The 20,310-nt window shown below is 47.6% G+C and overlaps 1 protein-coding gene across 4 annotated transcripts in view; it reads right to left on the minus strand.

Annotated features, from left to right (window-relative positions):
- Positions 1–20,310, minus strand: part of ASAP2 (ArfGAP with SH3 domain, ankyrin repeat and PH domain 2) — a 156,203-nt gene that overhangs the window by 60,144 nt on the left and 75,749 nt on the right. For all 4 annotated transcript variants that reach the window (XM_040224953.1, XM_040224954.1, XM_040224956.1 and 1 more), the window contains exons 4-6: positions 10,078–10,152; positions 8,058–8,107; positions 4,291–4,420 (exon numbers count right to left, since the gene is read on the minus strand). In XM_040224953.1, coding sequence (XP_040080887.1) covers positions 4,291–4,420; positions 8,058–8,107; positions 10,078–10,152 — 255 coding nt within the window. The remainder of the gene's footprint in view (positions 1–4,290; positions 4,421–8,057; positions 8,108–10,077; positions 10,153–20,310) is intronic.

The following is a 20,310-nucleotide window of genomic DNA, read 5'->3' on the forward strand; positions in this document are numbered from 1 at the left end:
AGATGCTTAATATTTTCTGAATGCCACAACTAAATGCTTCTTTTATTTTGGTGCCACATGAATTACCTGACCTTTGGGTAATCAAATACTTAGTTTTAAGTGCCAAGAACTCCCTGCAATAAAACATTCTGTCTTAACCAGCTAGGGGAAACTTTTGCCGCAGTTGCATGGAAGAGTGAGGATGGTTAGAATGAAAGGGTTCCACCTTCTGGACTCTGCTGCCCACATCCCCTGTTCCAGGGCCCTTTCTTCAGGTAGGTCACGGTCTAAACACTAACTGCTGGTCTGCTGTAGTTAAGGCTTTGTCTCCACATCTCTGATTTGGAACACTTCCCCAACACTTTAAATAAACATTTAAAAAAACAAAGTTTAAATTCAAATAAATTAAAATCATTTTTAACTTGGAGAATTCATTACCAATCACAAGACAGGAGGAACCCCCAGGGATGTACAGAACTAGTATTAGGATGTCTATTTGCTCTTTGCTAAGAGTTTATAGAACAAAAGATCCCATAAATTCCCTGTCCCCTTCACTATCAAAATAGGAGATATTTACAATCCTGAGAATAAGTCACCTCTAAGGCTGAAAGCCCCCTAGAGAGCTGCTGACCGCCACTGACCACTGGCGTCTCAGCTGTAACCTGGGAAACCCGCCTTCAAGTGTCCTGCCCGGCTGCTCTGAAACGGTAACTACATCATTGCCCTTATGTCCTCATCTCCCTCCTTTCTGATACTTATTCACTGTTAATTAAATAAGATATCTGGCAATGTAGCAAAATGGTTAGATGGTGAATGAGATGTTTGGCCATGTGTCAATGTTAAAATCCATGTGCCCTTTGACCTGGAAATTCTACTTTCGGATATTTATTCTAAGAAGCCAATCATAAAAATTTACAAAGATAAATGGAAAAGAAGGTTCACTGCAGACTTGCCTGTAAAAGTGAAAAGTGGCAACAAGCCAAATATAATGAATGGGGAACTAAAGTGTGGCACATCCATAGAAAGAAGGGCTATTAGTAATTAAGCCAATAGAGCAGAGACTTCCTGACGTGCAAAAATGTCTGTGGCACACTAGTGAGTGAAAATAATCGGAATACAAAGCAGCAGTAGAGAATGATCCTGGTTATACAAACTGTAATGATCCTGATTATACAAACTGTCTTTAACGTATGTGTACCAGGGACATCTCGAAGATGTGCAGCTAAATGTCAAGGTGGTTACCTTAGTAAGTAAAATCTGTAGTGACTTTTAATTTCTTTTATGCATATACACATACATACACGGGGTTCCCAGGTGGTTCTAGTGGTTAAGAACCCGCCTCCCAGTGCAGGAGACGTAAGAGACACAGCTTCAATCCCTGGGTCAGGAAGATCCCCTAGAGGAGGGCATGGCAATCCACTCCAGCATCCTTGCCTGGAGAATCCCCATGGACAGAGGAGCCTGGCGGGCTACAGTACGTAGGGTTGCAAAAAGTCGGACACAACTGAGCGACTAAGCACGCGTGCATGCACACATATACATACACACACACATATATACTGACCAATGTTTTAAAGCATGTGTTTTTATAATCATAAGAAAAGCAAGAGCAGATCTCTCATACATTCTCTATTCATCTGTATTACCAATCTGGCATACTGAATGTCTTTATAAAATTCGTTTTGAAGATAAAAATCCCACATGTTTAGAATAAACACCTGAAAGTCACTTCTCTACATTAGATCCGAGGCAACTAAAATGGTAAACACCTGAACAACGTTGAGCATCTACAAAGCTCAAGGGCTTCAGTTTGAGGAAGTGGTTTAATGATTTTAAAGCCACTGTAACTCCAGCAGTCTTCACTCTGAGGGGCTGGGTTCTTGGGGACTGCTTTTCAGAAACACTCTTTCCAGCCCAGGTCTGGCTGGTCAGCGTCTGCAACTTCATCAGATGCGTCCTGCTCTTCAAACTCTGACCTCACGGCCCACTGGCCCACCTCCACTTTTGTGTCAGCACACAGTGCTGGGCCCTGCCCCAGTCAGCTCTGCAGAGCTGGGAACCCTGTGATACTCAGCACAGACTGGGGACCCGCCCCAAAGACGACTCATGTGTGTGACTTAGTGGTGTCAGGTAGATAGCGCCTTTCCAATAAAATAACCCATCTGACAGTCCTCACAGCCCATTTGCCCAGACAAGGACAAGCCCCAGCGCTGGGTGCACACCAGGTGCACGCTGCAGAAAGCACACCCTCACCAGGAGGAAATACCAGTAACACCCAGGCTGGGTCTCTCATCCCAAAACGTACTTGAATAAGCAGTCCTGCAGAGTTCAAGTTGACAGCTTTCCTTCTCACCAGCCAAAGAGGGAGCACAACCTGAACTCACACACACGCCCCTCAAAATCCACTCTCCGTGAAACACTGCTACTTCATTTTATCCCACTTCAATAAGAGCAACGCCCTGTGTCTGCATGACATGCAGCGGCTTTGCTTCCTCATCCCTGTCTCCTGTCGTCCGGGCTGACTTCTCCAGCACCATGCAAAATGGACTAGGCAGGTGTTAGTCTAACTGATGCCTGCTGTAATACAACAGCATGTGGATAAAATCATCCACTCTCCTATCTACAGGAACACTTTGAGCCTAGTTACACCTTTCTAAATATTCGCGTAATGAAAAACAAAGCAGCAAAGGAGAGACAGAGGAACAAAAAAGACCTAAGACATAAAAAAAAAAGTAAAAGACTTTTTTGATGTTACTATCGCAACCACATACACAGTAACATCAAGTGTGAATGATTAAAGAATCCCATCAAAAGGCAGAGATTTTCAGACTGGATTAAAAAAAACATGTCCCAAATATAGGTTGCCCACAGGAAACACACTTCAGAGCCAAAGATATGCGTAAGTTGAAAGTAAAAGGCTGGAAAAAGAAATCCCATGCAAACAGAAACCAAAAGAGAGTCGGTGTGGTTGTACTAATATCAGACAAATGTCTCTCGTCGCAGCGACGGATTCTCCTCCGTGGACCACTTGGTGTGCTCTGGGAATAGAAAGTTATTTAAATACACTGCTAAGATACACATATGGAAAGGCTAGGTGCTTGCTGTAATTAACAAACATCCTAAAATCACAAAGTGCCTTTTGATGAGCTTTGCTGTGGATGGCTTACAGGGAATGGAGAGCTGGCTGAACTGAGTCTCAGTGCCTGTCACAAACATCACCCCTGCACAGGCACACTCAAAACGTACGTCTGCACTGGTGTCGGGGAACACAAACGCCACCAAGCACGGATACTCCACTGCCACCGCCTGGAGGTATGAGCCCCTGGGCGAGGGGGGAGCTGTTTTCAGGAGCTGTTTCGACCAACAGACCCCCAACCAAGGCATGAAAAAAAGGCTGGAAGCAAAGGCTTGCATGGCTGGTCTTGGGGCCTTTCCATCCCTGAGCCTCCAGCGAAGAAAAGTTCTGAGTGTCAGCCCTGCCGTTTTCCCCTCCTGGCTGTGAGGACTCAGGCTCCAGGAGGAGTGGGACAGAGGACTTCAGGCCTTGGGAGCCTCCCTACCCAGAGCAGGTAGAGCCCAGGGTGGGGGTGGGGGGCAGACACTTGGAGAGGCAGGGGCTTCTGGAAACAGACCCTCATGCTCACATAGGGGACCATGGCTGTGGGGGGAGGGGGTCTCACCGCCCTGGTACCTCCTTAAAAGCACCTAAGGGGGTATTCTGGCTTCCCTGGTGGCTCAGATGGTAAAGCATCTGCCCGCAATGCAGGAAACCCAGGTTCAATCCCTGGGTCGGGAGGGTCCCCTGGAGAAGGAAACAGCAACCCACTATAGTACTCTTGAGTGGAAAATTCCATGGATGGAGGGGCCTGGTAGGCTACAATCCTTGGGGTCACAAAGAGTCGGACACGACTAAGCGACTTCACTTTAAGGGGGTATTCTAGCTGACTTAAAGTGGAGAAGTATTTCCAGGAGGATCTGCGTGAGGCAGAAAGAACCTTCTTGCAAGTTCTGTTGTTTAGTAGCTAAGTCACGTCTGACTCTTTTGCTACCCCATGGACTGTAGCCCACCAGGCTCCTCTGACCACGGGATTTCCCAGGCAAGGATACTGGAGTGGGTTGCCATTTCCTCCTCCATCTTTCAAATGAGTCTTTCCCTACCTTTAATAAATGTTGATGTCAGATTAATCTAATCCCACACTCCAGGAGCCTAAGGCTCCCTGAGGGTCAGAAAGTGGCCAGCAGCAGCCACAGCACCTCAGCGCTGGCCCCGAGGCCTCTGGGGGGCCCTGCCCGCCCACCCCGCACGCCCACCTCGCACATCTGCAGCTGGAAGTAGCGCCGCTCCTTCTCCATCTCCTCGGCGATCTCAGCCCCGCTGATCTCCGTGCGGATCATCCCGTGGAGCTTGGCGTGTTCCTTCTTCTCCTTTTCTATCTTGGTTCTAACACGTGGAAAAGCAAGAGAATCAGTCAAGACACCTCTAGACTTGGAGTCCCCTCTGTGATCCTGACGCCCACCCTGGACACAAATGCTCCCCGAGATGCCTCGGCCCAGGACGGACTTGAACTCACTGCGAAGAAAAGATGCGAGTTGTCCCCCAAAATATCCATCTTGGCCCTTTCTGTTGAGTGCTGAACTCAGCAAATGCTTCCAAAGCAACTCCACTAGGACAGTGCTCAAGGTCACAGAGGACTTCCCAGGTGGCTCAGATGGTAACGAATCTGCCTGCCATGCAGGAGACCTGGGTTCAATCCCTGGGTTGGGAAGATGCCCTGGAGAAGGAAACTGACAACCCACTCCAGCATTTCTGTCTTGAGAATTCCATGGAGAAAGGAGCCTGGGGGCGGCTATAGTCCATGGGGTTGTGAAGAGTTGGATACAACTGAGCTCTAACATTTTCACAGTCACAGAAGGAAACAGACGGCCTTTCCCGTTTTTAAGCTTTATTCCCCTCTGTCTTTATCTCCTGCTTGACTATGCTCCTGAGTCCAGCGTGCAGTAAAGGGTACCAGCGGACCCCTCCCTGGAGCGTGTCCTGAGACGGGGGACCAGGGTAACTACAAGTCACATCAGTTAGGAAGGGCTTGAAATACTAATTAGACTTTTATTCGGGAGAAAAAGGAAACTAAACAAAAGCCACAGAAAGCACTCAGAAGTGTCAAGGGTACCACCAAGAGAAGGGCAGAGACTCTGCACAGCACCCGAAGCGGACACCAACACTACACAAGCAGCGGTCCTCAGAAAGTGTTCAGCATGAAATGGGGTCCTCTGGGTCCAGAGTCCCCATCGTTTGGGGAGGGGGTATTTAAGAAGAGGTAAGAAACAGAGCTTCTAGTTGTTTTTTATTTGAAGCACAGCACTAGGCGCACAGTAGATAGTCACCAACTTGAATGGGTGAGTAGCAGGTGACCACCTGGTAGAGATGTTGCTGCAGGATGACTCATGCCCCAGGAGGGATTGTGACTGGAGGCCCCTGAGGTCACAGGACAATTACACAGCCCCGAGGCGCCCCTGACGCCACCGCTACTGCAAAGGGCCTGAGATCCAGTCCAGACGTCGGTCGCTCTCAAAATGGTCAGGTATGGAGCTGCAGGCCAGGAATTTTAAAGATGTCTTAAAGCTGTTTGTTACACATCACAGGGCCTCTCAGGATAATCTAGTCTCACATGTAAGTGGATAGAGTGAATTTTAAAATTTATCCCAGAATTGTTGTTGTTATTTTTCAGTTGCTCAGTCTTTACGACCCCATGGACTGTGGCGCACCAGGCTTCCCTGTCCTCCACCATCTCCTGGAGTCTGCTCAAACTCACGATGATGTCAATGAGGTCATCCAACCTTCTTGTCCTCTGTCGTCCCCTTCTCCTCCTGCCCTCAGTCTTTCCCAGCATCAAGGTCTTTTCAATGAGTCAGCTCTTTGCATCAGGTGGCCAAAGGATTGGAGCATCAACGTCAGTCCTTCCAGTGAATATTCAGCGTTGGTTTCATTTAGGATTGACTGGTTTGATCTCCTTGGAGTCCAAGGGACTCTCAAGAGCCTTCTCCAGCACCACAATTACTCTGAGTTTTAAAGGGTGGTACTCATTTGTCCTCCAATTCTGGGATTTTGTGAGTCCTCAACATATCTATGTGTGTCTTGAGTTTATAGAATTTGATCTCATTCTTCTTTCAAACCTTTTCGCTTTCAGAACCAGAAGACTCTCTCCAGCAATCCTCCTCAGAGACCCCCTCACGTCCCGGGTTCAGAAATGCACAGAAGCATTTTCTCTAAGGACCATGAGTCTGGCAGCGACAGCAGCTGAATGGAAGTGGGCAAACCCACGTCCTGCCCTTGGCTCAATTGTCCCTTGTGACTGACCAGAGCAAATACCGAGGCCTGGTGTCCCATCTATAAAGTAGGAATTTGGACCACCTTCTTATTTACTGAACTGAACTGACACGTGGATGCAAGACGCTAACAGGCCAAGCATAGTGAGTTCGGAGCCTCTCTGGGTTGAGGCAACCTTCAAAGCATTCTGATTTAATAATCTGTGTTAATATGTGAATGTGCGCCATTAGAAAAACTCCGGAATCTGGAGTATAAGAACTTTAGATTTCTAGGACAGGATGAGCACCAAGGATTTGGTATTGCTTGGTGTGAGCTTTGTGATCCTCCACCGCTGAACAGATGCCTGGGGCTGGTAAAAACAAACCCAATTACCTACCTGTAGCTACATCTGATTGCCAGGAGAAATACCAACAACCTCAGATAGACAGATGATACCACCTTTATAGCTGAAAGTGAAGAGGCACTAAGAAGTCTCTTTATGAGGATGAAAAAGAAGAGTGAAAAAGCTGGCCTGAAATTCAACATTCAAGAAACTAAGATCATGGCATCCAGTCCCATCACTTCATGGAATAGAAGGGGAAAGGGTGGAAGCAGTGACAGACTTTATTTTCTTAGATTCCAAAATCACTGTGAACAGTGACTGCAAGTCATGATATTACAAGACATTTGCTCCTTGGAAGGAAAATTATGACAAACCTAGATGGTGTATTAAAAAGCAGAGACATCATTTTGCTGACAAAGGTCCATACAGTCAAAGCTATGGTTTTTCTGGTAGTCATGTATGGATGTGAGAGTGGGACCATAAGGAAGGCTGAGCACCAAAGAATCGATGCTTTCAAACTGCAGGGCTGGAGAAAACTCTTGAGAATCCCTTGGACTGCAAGGAGATCAAACCAGTCAATCCTAAAGGAAATCAACCTTGAATGTTCACTGGAAGGACTGATGCTGAAGCTCCAACACTTTGGCCACCTGTTTGGAAAAGACTGACTCATTGGAAAAGACCCTGATGTTGGGAAAGATTAAATTAGGCAAAAGGAGAATGGAGCAGCAGAGGATGAGATGACTAGATGGCATCACCAACTCAATGTATGTGAATCTGAGCAAATTCCAGGAGATAGTGAACGACCAGGGAGCCTGGAGTGCTGCAGTCCACGGGGTCACCAAGAGTCGGACCTGACTTAGCGACTGGCCAACAACATCTGAGAAGGCTTTCTTCTGAACACTTCCCACTTTCCCAGATGGCTTCATATAAAAGTTTCTATTTCCACTGAGAAAAGTCTATTACCCAATGCACAGCCATTACAAAGCAAGCATGAGGCATTAAAACATATTTTCTGCTTCTCAGGTATTTAAAATAACCGAAACCATTATCCCCACCATCGCTCACCCAGTTCTAGCTAGCTTGATCCTCTCCACTCCAGGAATCGAGAAACTGTGATCAGAAATGTTACAACAGCTGCCTAAAGTCTACCAGCAGCAGTCAATTAACATTCCTGAAAACAACAATCAGGCAGTCATAGGTCAGAAGAGGAGGGACAAGAGAAAGCCTGTCTGAAGAGGTTAACATCAGGAAGGCAGACACCCGGCACGGAAGGAAATATCTAGAATCACAGCAGAACAGGGCAACACAGTTCTGGGTGAATTCTTTCCTGGATTAAGGTTCATTCAGACAATACCTTTAAGCAATAAAAGCGCGATCTTAAATTAAAGGCTCAAGTTACCCACGCTTATTTTTTAAAACGAAAACACTCACATTTTTGTTTCATAGTCCTTCCAAGCTTTATCAAAAGGCTTCTTCAAATCCTGCAAACAGAGAGGCATAAATTAAACTGCACTAATCATGAACTTCTGGGCAAGATAAACTTAATGTCTCCCAAGACTAGCCCTGAAAGGAGTATTAATTTCTGTGATAAATGACATATGTGATCCCATGAAAAATAAAAAGCCTAAGCTCTAAGTACAGGCTTTTTAATTAGACTAGTGGTGGCATTTCTTTTCTAAGAAATTTTTATTATAGAATATACAAAATGCACACAGAAAGAAGAGGAGGGAATTGTATAATGTGCCAGTCGGCTAGTTACAATGAGTTATCAACTCAGCATGTCTTGTTTCACCTAGACCCTGCCCTCTGCCCTAGAATCATTCTGAAATTAAACCCAGACAGACATAACATTTAATCTGCAAGTATTTATCCCTCTGAAATAAAAGGACTCTGACTTTTTTTTTTTTTTTAATTAATACAGGAATCTCAACACACATTCCCCTGACATGGGCCCCAAAACAAGAATATAAAAGCCATTTACTGTCTCCTGTGACCTGATGGTTTAGGCATTCAGTTGTGTTTGACCCTTTGTGAACCCACAGACTGTGTAGCCCGCCAGGCTCCTCCGTCCATGGGATTCTCCAGGCAAGAATAATGAAGTGGGTCACCATTTCCTTCTCCAGAGGGATCTTCCTGACCCAGGAATCGAACCCAGGTCTCCTGCACTGCAGGTGGATTCTCTACCATGTGAGCTACGAGGGGATCGATTCTGATTCACATTCTCTGATGAAACCTGACTTAAAATGTACTGAGCTGCCAGAAATTCCATCAAGTTGTTCCCACCTATGTATGCTCCCTTTAACAGGGCTCTTTTGGAAGAGAAAACCCTTTTGTTGCAGGGATTTCTAATTCTTTCTGGCTCTTCTCCGGCCTTCTGACAAGGCCCAAGCTCTACAGCCTGGCACCTAGAGCCTGCAGAAAGGGGGCCAGTCCACCCCATCAGCTTCACCTTCACTCCCGCCAGCTCAGGCCACGGGGCAGGACTGCGTCTGGCTGCTGCAGACAGGCCGGACTTGCAGGCCCCGGGGTATGACTTGCCCTGTGCGCTCCACCCTCCCATTTTACTGCCTACCTCCCCTGACATGTTCTTCAGGGCCCCAGGGAACGATGAGTAACGTTCCTCAGTGTCTTCACTCCTAACGGCTCACCCAGCCAGACTCCCCGCCCCGACAGCTCTCCGTGCATGGTTTGCCTCTACAGAGACCCTAGGTCAGCCAGGTTGGCCTTGCGGAGGCTGCTGGGGATCAGAGAACTCGGCCTCCTAAGGACTGGGGCACGGTCGTCTTCCTTTTGTCTCACACACCTGTCTGTGCCAGAGATATGCACGAGTGACTTTCTGCTCAGCACCTGGCCGCACACTGCACTTGAGCCCTACACACACGTGCTCAGGACACAGATCACAGCTCGAGGGTTTATGGGAGGCTGGTGAGGCCTCAATGATGGGCGCCCTTTGCAAGATAGAAAAATGAAGGTGGCTCAGGCCTTGCTGGTGCTGATCTCCCAGGGGGGAGACCACATTCCTGCAAGGGGCCTGTACAGGGGCCAGTCAGGGCCAGACTAGCTGGAAAACTGGACTACACACAGGCTTCCCTGCTCCGCCAGCCGAGCCCACAGTTGTTCATAGTTTCCTGTTTCTTTCCCTCCCACATCTCAAGCACCAGCGGGATGACGGAGAAAGCCACGGGTCACCACTGTTAGGGCTGAATGGTGCTGGCAAGGTGGCCAGTCAAGGGAGCCCGAGGTGGCATGGAGCTGTCCCGCCATTTCAGGAAGGCCTGAGAGGTATCTGCCCGGACGGGCCAGCGAGACCACGATGCTGTCCTTAGACCCCCCCGCCCCAGACCAGCGAGACCGTGATGCTGTCCTTAGACCCTCCCCACCCCCAGACCAGCGAGACCGCGATGCTGTCCTTAGACCACGACCTCCCCAGGCAGGACTCCGCAGCTCGTACCCCTTTCACTCCTTTCAGGTCCCCCTTCAGCAAACTGTCCAGAGGGAAGGAGATTATGTTGTTCATGTTCTGAATCTAAAAGACAAAAAAAAAAAAACACACAGAAATATTCTTATTCCATTTCCTTTTTAATCTAAAGCAAGGACAGTAAGGAGGTTAAGAGAACACGTGGTAATAAACTTTCCCTAAAACCCCATCATTCTTAACACTCTCTGTAACGATGTCATCTTATGAATGAAAACCTAACAGTGAAAAGTCTGTATCTGTTTATATTTCACAAAATATTAACCTATTACTGGGCTATGAAGTCTGTGGAAAGATAACCATTACAATGAAGGAAAAAAAAAATCAATGACAGAAGCACTTTAAAGATCCAGGAACGGGAGCCCACCACCACCACTTCCTCCTCTCACGGCTCCATCCACGCCCTGGGGCTGTGGCTCTGGTCAGTTCTGGGGGTCCACAGCCCCCCCAGTCTCCACAGCACGGCCCCCAACAAAAGAAACTAGAAGAGAACGTGTGTGAGAGAGAACAAGCACTGAGGGGGTGGGGGTGGCTGGAGAAAGCAGGTAAGTGAGAAAAGGAGGGACAAGCGGTCTCGAGGTCCCCTATTCTTCCCCCTGAAGCAATAAGGCAAGAGATGGTGGCTTAGCAAGTTGTCACTATGGATTAAATCGAGGAGAACCAAAGCCTCCTGACACACTCGTGGCCTGACCCCGCCAGTCACTCAGCTGTGAGTCAACTTGAAGACACCAAGCTTCAGTGAGCAAGAAAGCTCAAGGCGCAGAGTCCCTAAGTTCTCAACCCGATGAGAGTCCCTCCCCAGGGAAAAGAAAGCTGAGGCTCTCCGTCCTCACCTTCCCCCGTACATGCTCCCCAAGTCAGCACAGCTGCCACACGGCCCGCTGCGGTGGATGCCTGTGTCACTTCAGAGACCTGCACCGAAATTACGGGACCGTCAACGGAAAGAGGAGCCTTGTGTAAGACCCTTCCTTCTTACAATCCGACAAAGGAAATTCCACTTTTAGTAGAATTACCTTGGGCTGGAAGGCCAACTACCGTCACAACTTTTACAGCCATGTGGGATCTGATTTCCAGGCACTATGCAGCATATGAACTTTCAAAACGGAGGAAGTAATTTACCTGAAAACTACTACTGGCAAGGTGTGTAACCATGCCTGCACCAGCCAACTCCCCTGCCAGATAAATGGTCAAGTCATGACTGTCATCTCCGAAATGCCTTCTGGGGTAACTTTTGTCTGAGGCTCCCACAGCTCGACTCGACACGCCCCAGCAGAGGCACAACGCCCTCAGCAATAACTTGCCAGGATCAGCCTGGAGAGTTCGGATTTAAATACTGAAAACCTGAGTCTAAGGTGAGGCCATACAGGTGACTCACCCCTGATGTGAGCGCGCCTGGGTTTCCCAACACATGTCCCATGTCTTCACCCACCAGCTCAGCACTCAGCCTGCCTCCTGGGGCTCTGGCCTCTCTAGCTGCTACCGGTCCACACGCTCCCTCTGCCTTCTCACCTCCCTGCCCCTTTTCTGGACTTGAGGCATCACTTCCCCCGCCCGCCTCAACCCCTTCCTTGAAGCTGTCTGGTTTCTCTCATGTGTCCCTGATAAAAATCAAACCTGTTTCTGCATCTCGACCCTCATAGTCCAACCTTATTTGCACATTTCATTCCCATGTCCAGCTGAACAGACATCTTTCTCATTCATTTCCTGCTCCCTGGAGTCTAAGTTCATGGATGACGTGCTCCATCCTGACCTCACGATCTTCCCTGTGCCCTTGATGCCCAAAACCTGCCCGTCCACGAGGATGACTCAGTTGCCATCGTTTTCATTAACGTCCCAACTGCTCAGCAGGAAGCAGTGCCCACCCCCACACTGATCCTCCAATATATTCTTTAAAAAATAAAATTATTATTTTTGGCTATGTCAGGATTTAGTTGTAGCACTTGGGCTTAGTTGCCCTGTGGCATGTGGGATCTTAGTTCCCAGACCAGGGATTGAATCACTGTCCCCTGCAATGGAAGGCAGATTCTTAACCACTGGACCACCGAGGAAATACCCAGGATTTTCATTTTTAAAAATATCTTAAGGGACTTAACAGGTTCCACCCCGCATTAGTCTTATCAAGCTCACACATGCCACAAATCCTAAGAGACGGCTTCAAGCTTTTCTGTTCTCCATAGCACTCATCTACTTCTGCTTCACTGAATACACTAAAGCCTTTGACTTTAGTGTAGGAAAAGCAAATTGTGGAAAATTCTTAAAGAGATGGAAATACCAAACCACCTTACCTGCCGCCTGAGAAACCTGTATGCAGGTCAAGGACACAGAAAAATGGACTGGTTCAAAATTGGGAAAGGAGTACGTCAAGGCTGTATATTGTAGCCCTGCTTATTTAACTTATATGCAGAATACATCAAGTGAAAGGCCGGGCAGGTTGAAGCACAAGCTGGAATCAAGATTGCCGGGAGAAATATCAATAACCTCAGATATGCAGATGACACCACCCTTACAGCAGAAAGCAAAGAGGAACTAAAGAGCCTCTTGATAAAGATGAAAGAGGTGGGTGAAAAAGCTGGCTTAAAACTCAACATTCAAAAAACTAAGATCCTGGCATCCGGTGTCATCACTTCATGGCAAATAGATGGGTAAATAATGAAAACAGTGACAGACTTAATTTTCTTGGGCTCCAAAATCACTGCAGATGGTGACTGCAGCCATGAAATTAAAAGATGCTTGCTCTTTGGAAGAAAAGCTATGACAAACCTAGACAGCATATTAAAAAGCAGAGTCATCACTTTGCCAACCAAGGTCCATCTAGTCAAAGCTATGGTTTTCCCAGTAGTCATGTATGGATGTGAGAGTTGGACCATAAAGAAGGCTGAACACTGAAGAATTGATGCGTTTGAACTATGGTGTTGGAGAAGAGTTTTGAGAGTCCCTTGGACTGCAAGGAGATCCAACCAGTCAATCCTAAAGGAAATCAACCCTGAATATTCATTGGAAGGACTGATACTGAAGCTCCAATACTTTGGCCAGCTGATGTGAAGAGCCGACTGACTCATTGGAAAAGGCCCTGATGCTGGGAAAGACTGAAGGCAGGAGGAGACGACAGAGGATAAGATGGTTGGATGGCATCACTGCCTCAATGGACATGTGTTTGAGCAAGCTCTGGGAGATGAAGGACATGGAAGCCTGGCGTGCTGCAGTCCATGGGGTGACAAACAGTCGGACTCGACTGAGTGACTGAACTGAACAACAATAAGAGACAGAATCTAGAGATACATTAATAGCTTTAAAGATCATATTATGAATGTGGGAATTCCTTAACTCATTCACCATGTATTTATTGAGCACCTATGAACAAAGAATAGCAAGAAGAGATAAGAAAGCCTTCCTCAGCGATCAGTGCAAAGAAATAGAGGAAAACAATAGAATGGGAAAGACTAGAGATCTCTTCAAGAAAATTAGAGATACCAAGGGAACATTTCATGCAAAGATGGGCTCGATAAAGGACAGAAATGGTATGAACCTAACAGAAGCAGAAGATATTAAGAAGAGGTGGCAAGAATACACGGAAGAACTGTACAAAAAAGATCTTCATGACCCAGATAATCATGATGATGTGATCACTAATCTAGAGCCAGACATCCTGGAATGTGAAGTCAAGTGGACCTTAGAAAGCATCACTAAGAACAAAGCTAGTGGAGGTGCTGGAACTCCAGTTGAGCTGTTTCAAATCCTGAAAGATGATGCTGTGAAAGTGCTGCACTCAATATGCCAGCAAATTTGGAAAACTCAGCAGTGGCCACAGGACTGGAAAAGGTCAGTTTTCATTCCAATCCCAAAGAAAGGAAATGCAAAAGAATGCTCAAACTACCGCACAATTGCACTCATCTCACATGCTAGTAAAGTAATGCTCAAAATTCTCCAAGCCAGGCTTCAGCAATACATGAACCGTGAACTCCCTGATGTTCAAGCTGGTTTTAGAAAAGGCAGAGGAACCAGAGATCAAATTGCCAACATCCGCTGGATCATGGAAAAAGCAAGAGAGTTCCAGAAAAACATCCATTTCTGCTTTATTGACTATGCCAAAGCCTTTGACTGTGGGGATCACAATAAACTGTGGAAAATTCTTCAAGAGATGGGAATACCAGACCACCTAACCTGCCTCTTGAGAAATCTGTATGCAGGTCAGGAAGCAACAGTTAGAACTGGACATGGAACAACAGACTGGTTCAAAATAGGAAAAGGAGTACGTCAAGGCTGTATATTGTCACCCTGCTTATTTAACTTATATGCAGAGAACATCATGAGAAACGCTGGACTGGAAGAAACACAAGCTGGAATCAAGATTGCCGGGAGAAATATCAATCACCTCAGATATGCAGATGACACCACCCTTATGGCAGAAAGTGAAGAGGAACTAAAAAGCCTCTTGATGAAAGTGAAAGAGGAGAGCGAAAAAGTTGGCTTAAAGCTCAACATTCAGAAAACGAAGATCATGGCATCTGGTCCCATCACTTCATGGCCAATAGATGAGGAAACAGTGTCAGACTTTATTTGGGGGGCTCCAAAATCACTGCAGATGGTGACTGCAGCCATGAAATTAAAAGACGCTTACTCCTTGGAAGAAAAGTTATGACCAACCTAGATAGCATATTCAAAAGCAGAGACATTACTTTGCCGACTAAGGTCCGGCTAGTCAAGGCTACGGTTTTTCCTGTGGTCATGTATGGATGCGAGAGTTGGACTGTGAAGAAGGCTGAGCGCCGAAGAATTGATGTTTTTGAACTGTGGTGTTGGAGAAGACTCCTGAGAGTCCCTTGGGTTGCAAGGAGATCCAACCAGTCCATTCTGAAGGAGATCAGCCCTGGGATTTCTTTGGAAGGAATGATGCTAAAGCTGAAACTCCAGTACTTTGGCCACCTCATGCGAAGAGTTGACTCATTGGAAAAGACTCTGATGCTGGGAGGGCTTGGGGGTAGGAGGAGAAGGGGACGACCGAGGATGAGATGGCTGGATGGCATCACTGACTCGATGGACGTGAGTCTGAGTGAACTCCGGGAGTTGGTGATGAACAGGGAGGCCTGGCGTGCTGTGATTCATGGGGTCACAAAGAGTCGGACACGACTGAGCAACTGAACTGAACTATGAACAAATCAATGTTTGCCATCTCAGAGGAAGAATATATTGTTCAGTTGTTAAGCTGTGTCCAACTCTTTGCAAACCCACGGACTGCAGCACACCAGGCTTCCCTGTCCATCATCAACTCCTGGAGCCTACTCAAACTCACATCCATCAAGTCAGTGATGCCATCCAACCATCTCATCCTCTGCTGCTCTCTTCCTCCTGCCTTCAATCTTTCCCAGCATCAGGGTCTTTTCCAATGAGTCAGCTCCTCAAATCAGGTGCCCAAAGGATTGGAGTTTCAGGTTCAGCATCAGTCCTTCCAATGAACATTCAGGGTTGATTTCCTTTAGGGTTGACTGGCTTGATCTCCTTGCAGTCCAAGGGACTCTCAAGAGTTTTCATAAATATGTAGACACCAAGAATTAAACGAAAGTGTAAGACACACGACATGCAACATGTTGGACTCTGTACAGATACCACTGGTTCTGAGCAGTCAGGTGGGCTGACTTGGGCTTGGAAAAAACGTGACTGTTCCAGTTCCTAAGCCTTGACTCTGCCCCTTCATCCACTGGACTGCAGAGTCCTGGCTGGAGTCGGACAGGTCTGTTTAGTCCTGAGTGCTGCCTGGACGAGGCCAGTGTAAGACCGGGGGCAGCAGGAAAGGCCTGGGGAGGGGGCGTCAGAGCCATTCAGGGCAGGAGGCTGAGCTAAAGACACCAGAACAAACAGATACATGGTACATTGGGGGAAAAAAAGAATAAGGTGCTTGCTGATTAAAACTTGTGTTTCTAGGAAGAACTCTGGTGTGTTTCTACGAGAGGTACATTATGTGTGAGTGCATGCATGAATGAAAGAAAAACAAGGTTCTGCACAGCGGGGAAGAAGAACAGCACCCAGAATTTGTTTACATGTCTATTTTAAGACTGTTATCAGGAATTCCCTGGCAGTCCAGTAGTTAGGACTCTGCACTCTCACTGCAGAGGGCCTGGGTTCAACCCCTGGTTCGGGAACTAAAATCTCATAAGCTGTGTGGTGTGGCCAAAAAAAAAAAAGACTTTATTATTATTTTTTTAATTGAAATAAGTCAGGTAGTGAGGACAGGTATTAGATGAGCAGAGGTAAACTAGACTTCAGCACCCAAGAATTAAACATTAGAGTAAAAAACCTAAGAACGTGCAAACACAGGGCCAGCTTTCACGCTGGACACTGGGGACAAGGTGGGTGTGACACGCAACAGCCATCACAGCCGTGATGACGGTGATGAAGGAGGCACACGGGGCCCTCAGGGAGCAATGGGCGATGGAGCAGGTGAGAGGGCTTGGGAGACAAAGACGCATTAGACAGAAGCTCAGTCCTCATGACTCACCGTTTAGTAAGGAAGATGAAGCATGTATGTGCCACATGGAAACCCTATGAGCCATAAATAGAACACCACAGAATTGCTCAGAAGAGAGAATCGCTTTCAGTTTCAACACCAGGGAAATCTTTTGCTGACAGGGGATTACGTGGGACGGACCTTCAAAGACGGGGAGGACTCTGCTGTGGGAATGGGTGGAGGGTATCCTTGCACAGGGCGGAGCAGAAGGGGAAGCACCTCGGCCAGGTGGGCGGAGGGGGGCAGCGGAAGGCAAAAGCTAGAAAGAGCAGCCCGGAGAGGATCCCACCAAGGGGGTTCCGGTCCTCCTTCCAGCCACTTTTCTTTCTGGGGTTACTCAAATGATCTAAAATAAAAAGCTATTACTTCTCTAATCAGAACATAATTAGCGAAATTACTACAAAAGAGATGGAAAGTAGATCAGCAGTTGCCTGGGGCTGGGGGTAAAATGGGGATGAACTAGGAGGGGATGGGAAGGATCTTACAGCGGCACGGGGAGGGTGAGGAAATGTCCCCAAATTGACTTGAGGTGGCGGCTGCAGCCTTGGTAAAGCTACAAGAAATCTCTGACTTGTAGAAACGGAACGGGTGAATTTTATGATATACAGTACAGCTTGTAAAGCTGCTTTTCCTTTTTTAAAGAAGAAACTGTTATGAACATATGCAGAACTGCCACTAGCAAAGCACCCCACCCGCACTCCCGGCTCTAGCCTCTGCCTGCCCTTTGCATCTGCTGCTGCTGCTAAGTTGCGTCAGTCGTGTCCGACTCTGTGCGACCCCATAGACGGCAGCCCGCCCACCAGGCTCCCCCGTCCCTGGGATTCTCCAGGCAAGAACACTGGAGTGGGTTGCCATTTCCTTCTCCAATGCATGAAAGTGAAAAGTGAAAGTGAAGTTGCTCAGTAGTGTCCAACCCTCAGCGACCCCATAGACTGCAGCCTACCAGGCTCCTCCATCCATGGGATTTTCCAGGCAAGAGTACTGGAATGGGGTGCCATTGCCTTCTCCGGCCCTTTGAGTCTACCTGCTCTCATACGCAACCTGAACAACACACAGTGACTCAGCGTGAGTATCCAGGAAATGATTGGTCCTAGTCTCCGCCTGGGCCCTGAACCGTGTGCAGAGCCCAGGTGTCCTGTCTGGGCCCAGCACAGGAAGGACCAGCTCCGGGCCTCCCTCGGACAGCCTGTACCAGAGCTGTCCCTCAGTCTCATGTCCACAGCTGAACAAACCATCCCCATTCCGGCCACGAGAGGTGAAAACCACAGCCAAGGGCTCACTGCACATACGTTGTGCTCAATGGCTCCAGCCTCAACTTCCCAGCAATGCAACCATTATGATCTATGGGAAGAATTAAAACTACCCCTGGGCGACCCAACGCAAATATTTTCCTTAGCACCAAGCAAGCACTGGGCTTTCTCTTATCCTCTGACTTTTCTGACATAGTTTTAACAAGTGTAAGTAAAATGGCTTTTCTGAAACACCAAGCTCGATCTGAGTATAAATTATGACTCTCAATCGCTGCTAGTAAGTACGATCTAACACCGAGAGCACATAGGCAATCTTAAACAGTCTTCCCCTTCTCTGTCTCCCCTTTTCCTGGGTTCCCTTGGATATGTCTTGACAGGAAGAACTGATAAGTGATCAAATGTCTGTAATCTCAGAAGGAGAAGAATGAGTCAGTCGTGGAGAGACAGGCAGACAGGCTATCAGAGACCAAGGGCAGCCTCGGTAACATCACAGCTGATCAGCAGACACAGACAAGGAGATGGAGGCAGTGGGGGAATACAGCCAGACAGCAGCCATCTTTCCACATGGCTTCTTCCTAATTGTTATGTTTTGGTCTCAAAATTCTTCGGCCCTAGCTTTGCCACTTTCATATTCTAAAATCCACTCCCGCCCCAACACATCCCCTGACACAGGGGCAAGGTCTCAGCTGCTCCTTCAGCTCATCACTGGTCACCAGCAGCTGCTGAGCCAGGCAAAGCTCCACCCCTGGTCCCAGCCTGACCCCCAGGACCCCACAAGCATCCTCCTTCCTGACTTGGACAATGAGTACACCTGTGCTGCCCTGGGGATCCATCCGGAAGCCTGAAGCTAGAAAGGATTCTAACATCTCAGCACGCTATTCTCAGGAGCAGCAAAGAGAAGAGCCTTGGACTGCAAGGAGATCCAACCAGTCCATCCTAAAGGAGATCAGTCCTGAATACCCCCTGGAAGGACTGATGCTGAAACTAAAACTCCAATACTTTGGCCACCCGATGCAAAGAACTGACTCATTGGAAAAGACCCTGATGCTGGGCAAGACTGAGGGCAAGAGAAGGGGACGACAGAGGATGAGATGGTTGGATGGCATCATCAACTCTATGGCCATGAGTTGGTAAGCTCCAGGAGATGGTGAAGGACAGGAAAGCCTGGCGTGCTGCAGTTCATGGGGTTGCAAAGAGTCCAAATGACTTAGCAGCTGAACAACAAACAACAAGATGACTCAGGACAGAAAAGCTGCTGGGCAGAATCTTCTTGGCTTTTGAGTCTAGAAAAGAACAGGTCTTTTAAGGGCTCTCCTCAAAAACCCTTCATAGTGGCCAACTCTTCTGGGACAATCAGTGTTTCCTTAAAAGGCCATATATAAAACATGGCTAAAGAGCCTTACCTGAAATGTAGCTGTGTCACGTAAGCTTATTTTAATATGCCTAATCTATGAGAAAGCAGAGACTGAAATGATGACACTGGGATCTGTGGGGTTTTGTTTTCTTTTTAACTTGAGCAAATGCTGCTCAATCACAGAGTTCAGTTCAGTTCAGTCGCGTCCAACTCTTTGAGACCATATGGACTGCAGCACATCAGGCCTCTCTGTCCATCACGAGCTCCCAGAGTTTACTCAAACTCATGTCCATTGAGTTGGTGATGCCATGCAACCATCTCATCCTCTGTCGTCCCCTTCTTCTCCTGCCTTCCATCTTTCCCAGCATCAGGGTCTTTCCCAGTGAGTCAGTTCTTCACATCAGGTGGCCAAAGGATTGGAGCTTCAGCTTCAACATTAGTCCTTCCGATAGATATTCAGGACTAACTTCCTTTAGGATGGACTGGTTGCATCTCCTTGCAGTTTAAGGGATTCTCAAGAGCCCTCTCCAACAACCACAGTTCAAAAGCATCCATTCTTTGGTGCTCATCTTTCTTTTTAGTCTAACTCTCACACCCATACATGACTACTGGAAATCACAGAGTTAAGGAGGTCAAGATTTCAAAGAAGGGCAAACACCTGTTCACACGTGCTCAGGACCCCGCAGTGCCTCTGTGTGGGAGGGCGGAGAGCTGCAAAGACCTCAGACCTCACTGCTTCAAACAAGGGCATTCCTAGCAGAGGCTTTGGCATGAGCCAAGGACATGCACAGAGGAAACAGGCTGCACCTGCCTGGAGCTGCGAAGTCTTCTCCAGGAGCTGGAGCCTGAGACCTGGGGCAGGGAGGGAGGGAGAGAGTCTGTGTGTGTGCATGCAGGGTGTGTTACAGTAGTAGGAAAGGCTTTACACCTGTGCAGTCCAGTACAACAGACACTAGCTACACAGGCCCATCCAAACTGAAGTGGCTTAAAACTCAATCAAGTTAGAAACTGAGTTCCTCAGCTGTGCTAGCATGTTTCAGGTGCACAAGAGCCACGGGTGGTGAGTGGTTTCTGATACTGGATAGAGCTAATGCAGACCATGT

Source organism: Oryx dammah, unplaced genomic scaffold (assembly GCF_014754425.2).
Source record: "Oryx dammah isolate SB20612 unplaced genomic scaffold, SCBI_Odam_1.1 HiC_scaffold_25, whole genome shotgun sequence".
In the NCBI taxonomy this organism is placed as follows: Eukaryota; Metazoa; Chordata; class Mammalia; order Artiodactyla; family Bovidae; genus Oryx; species Oryx dammah.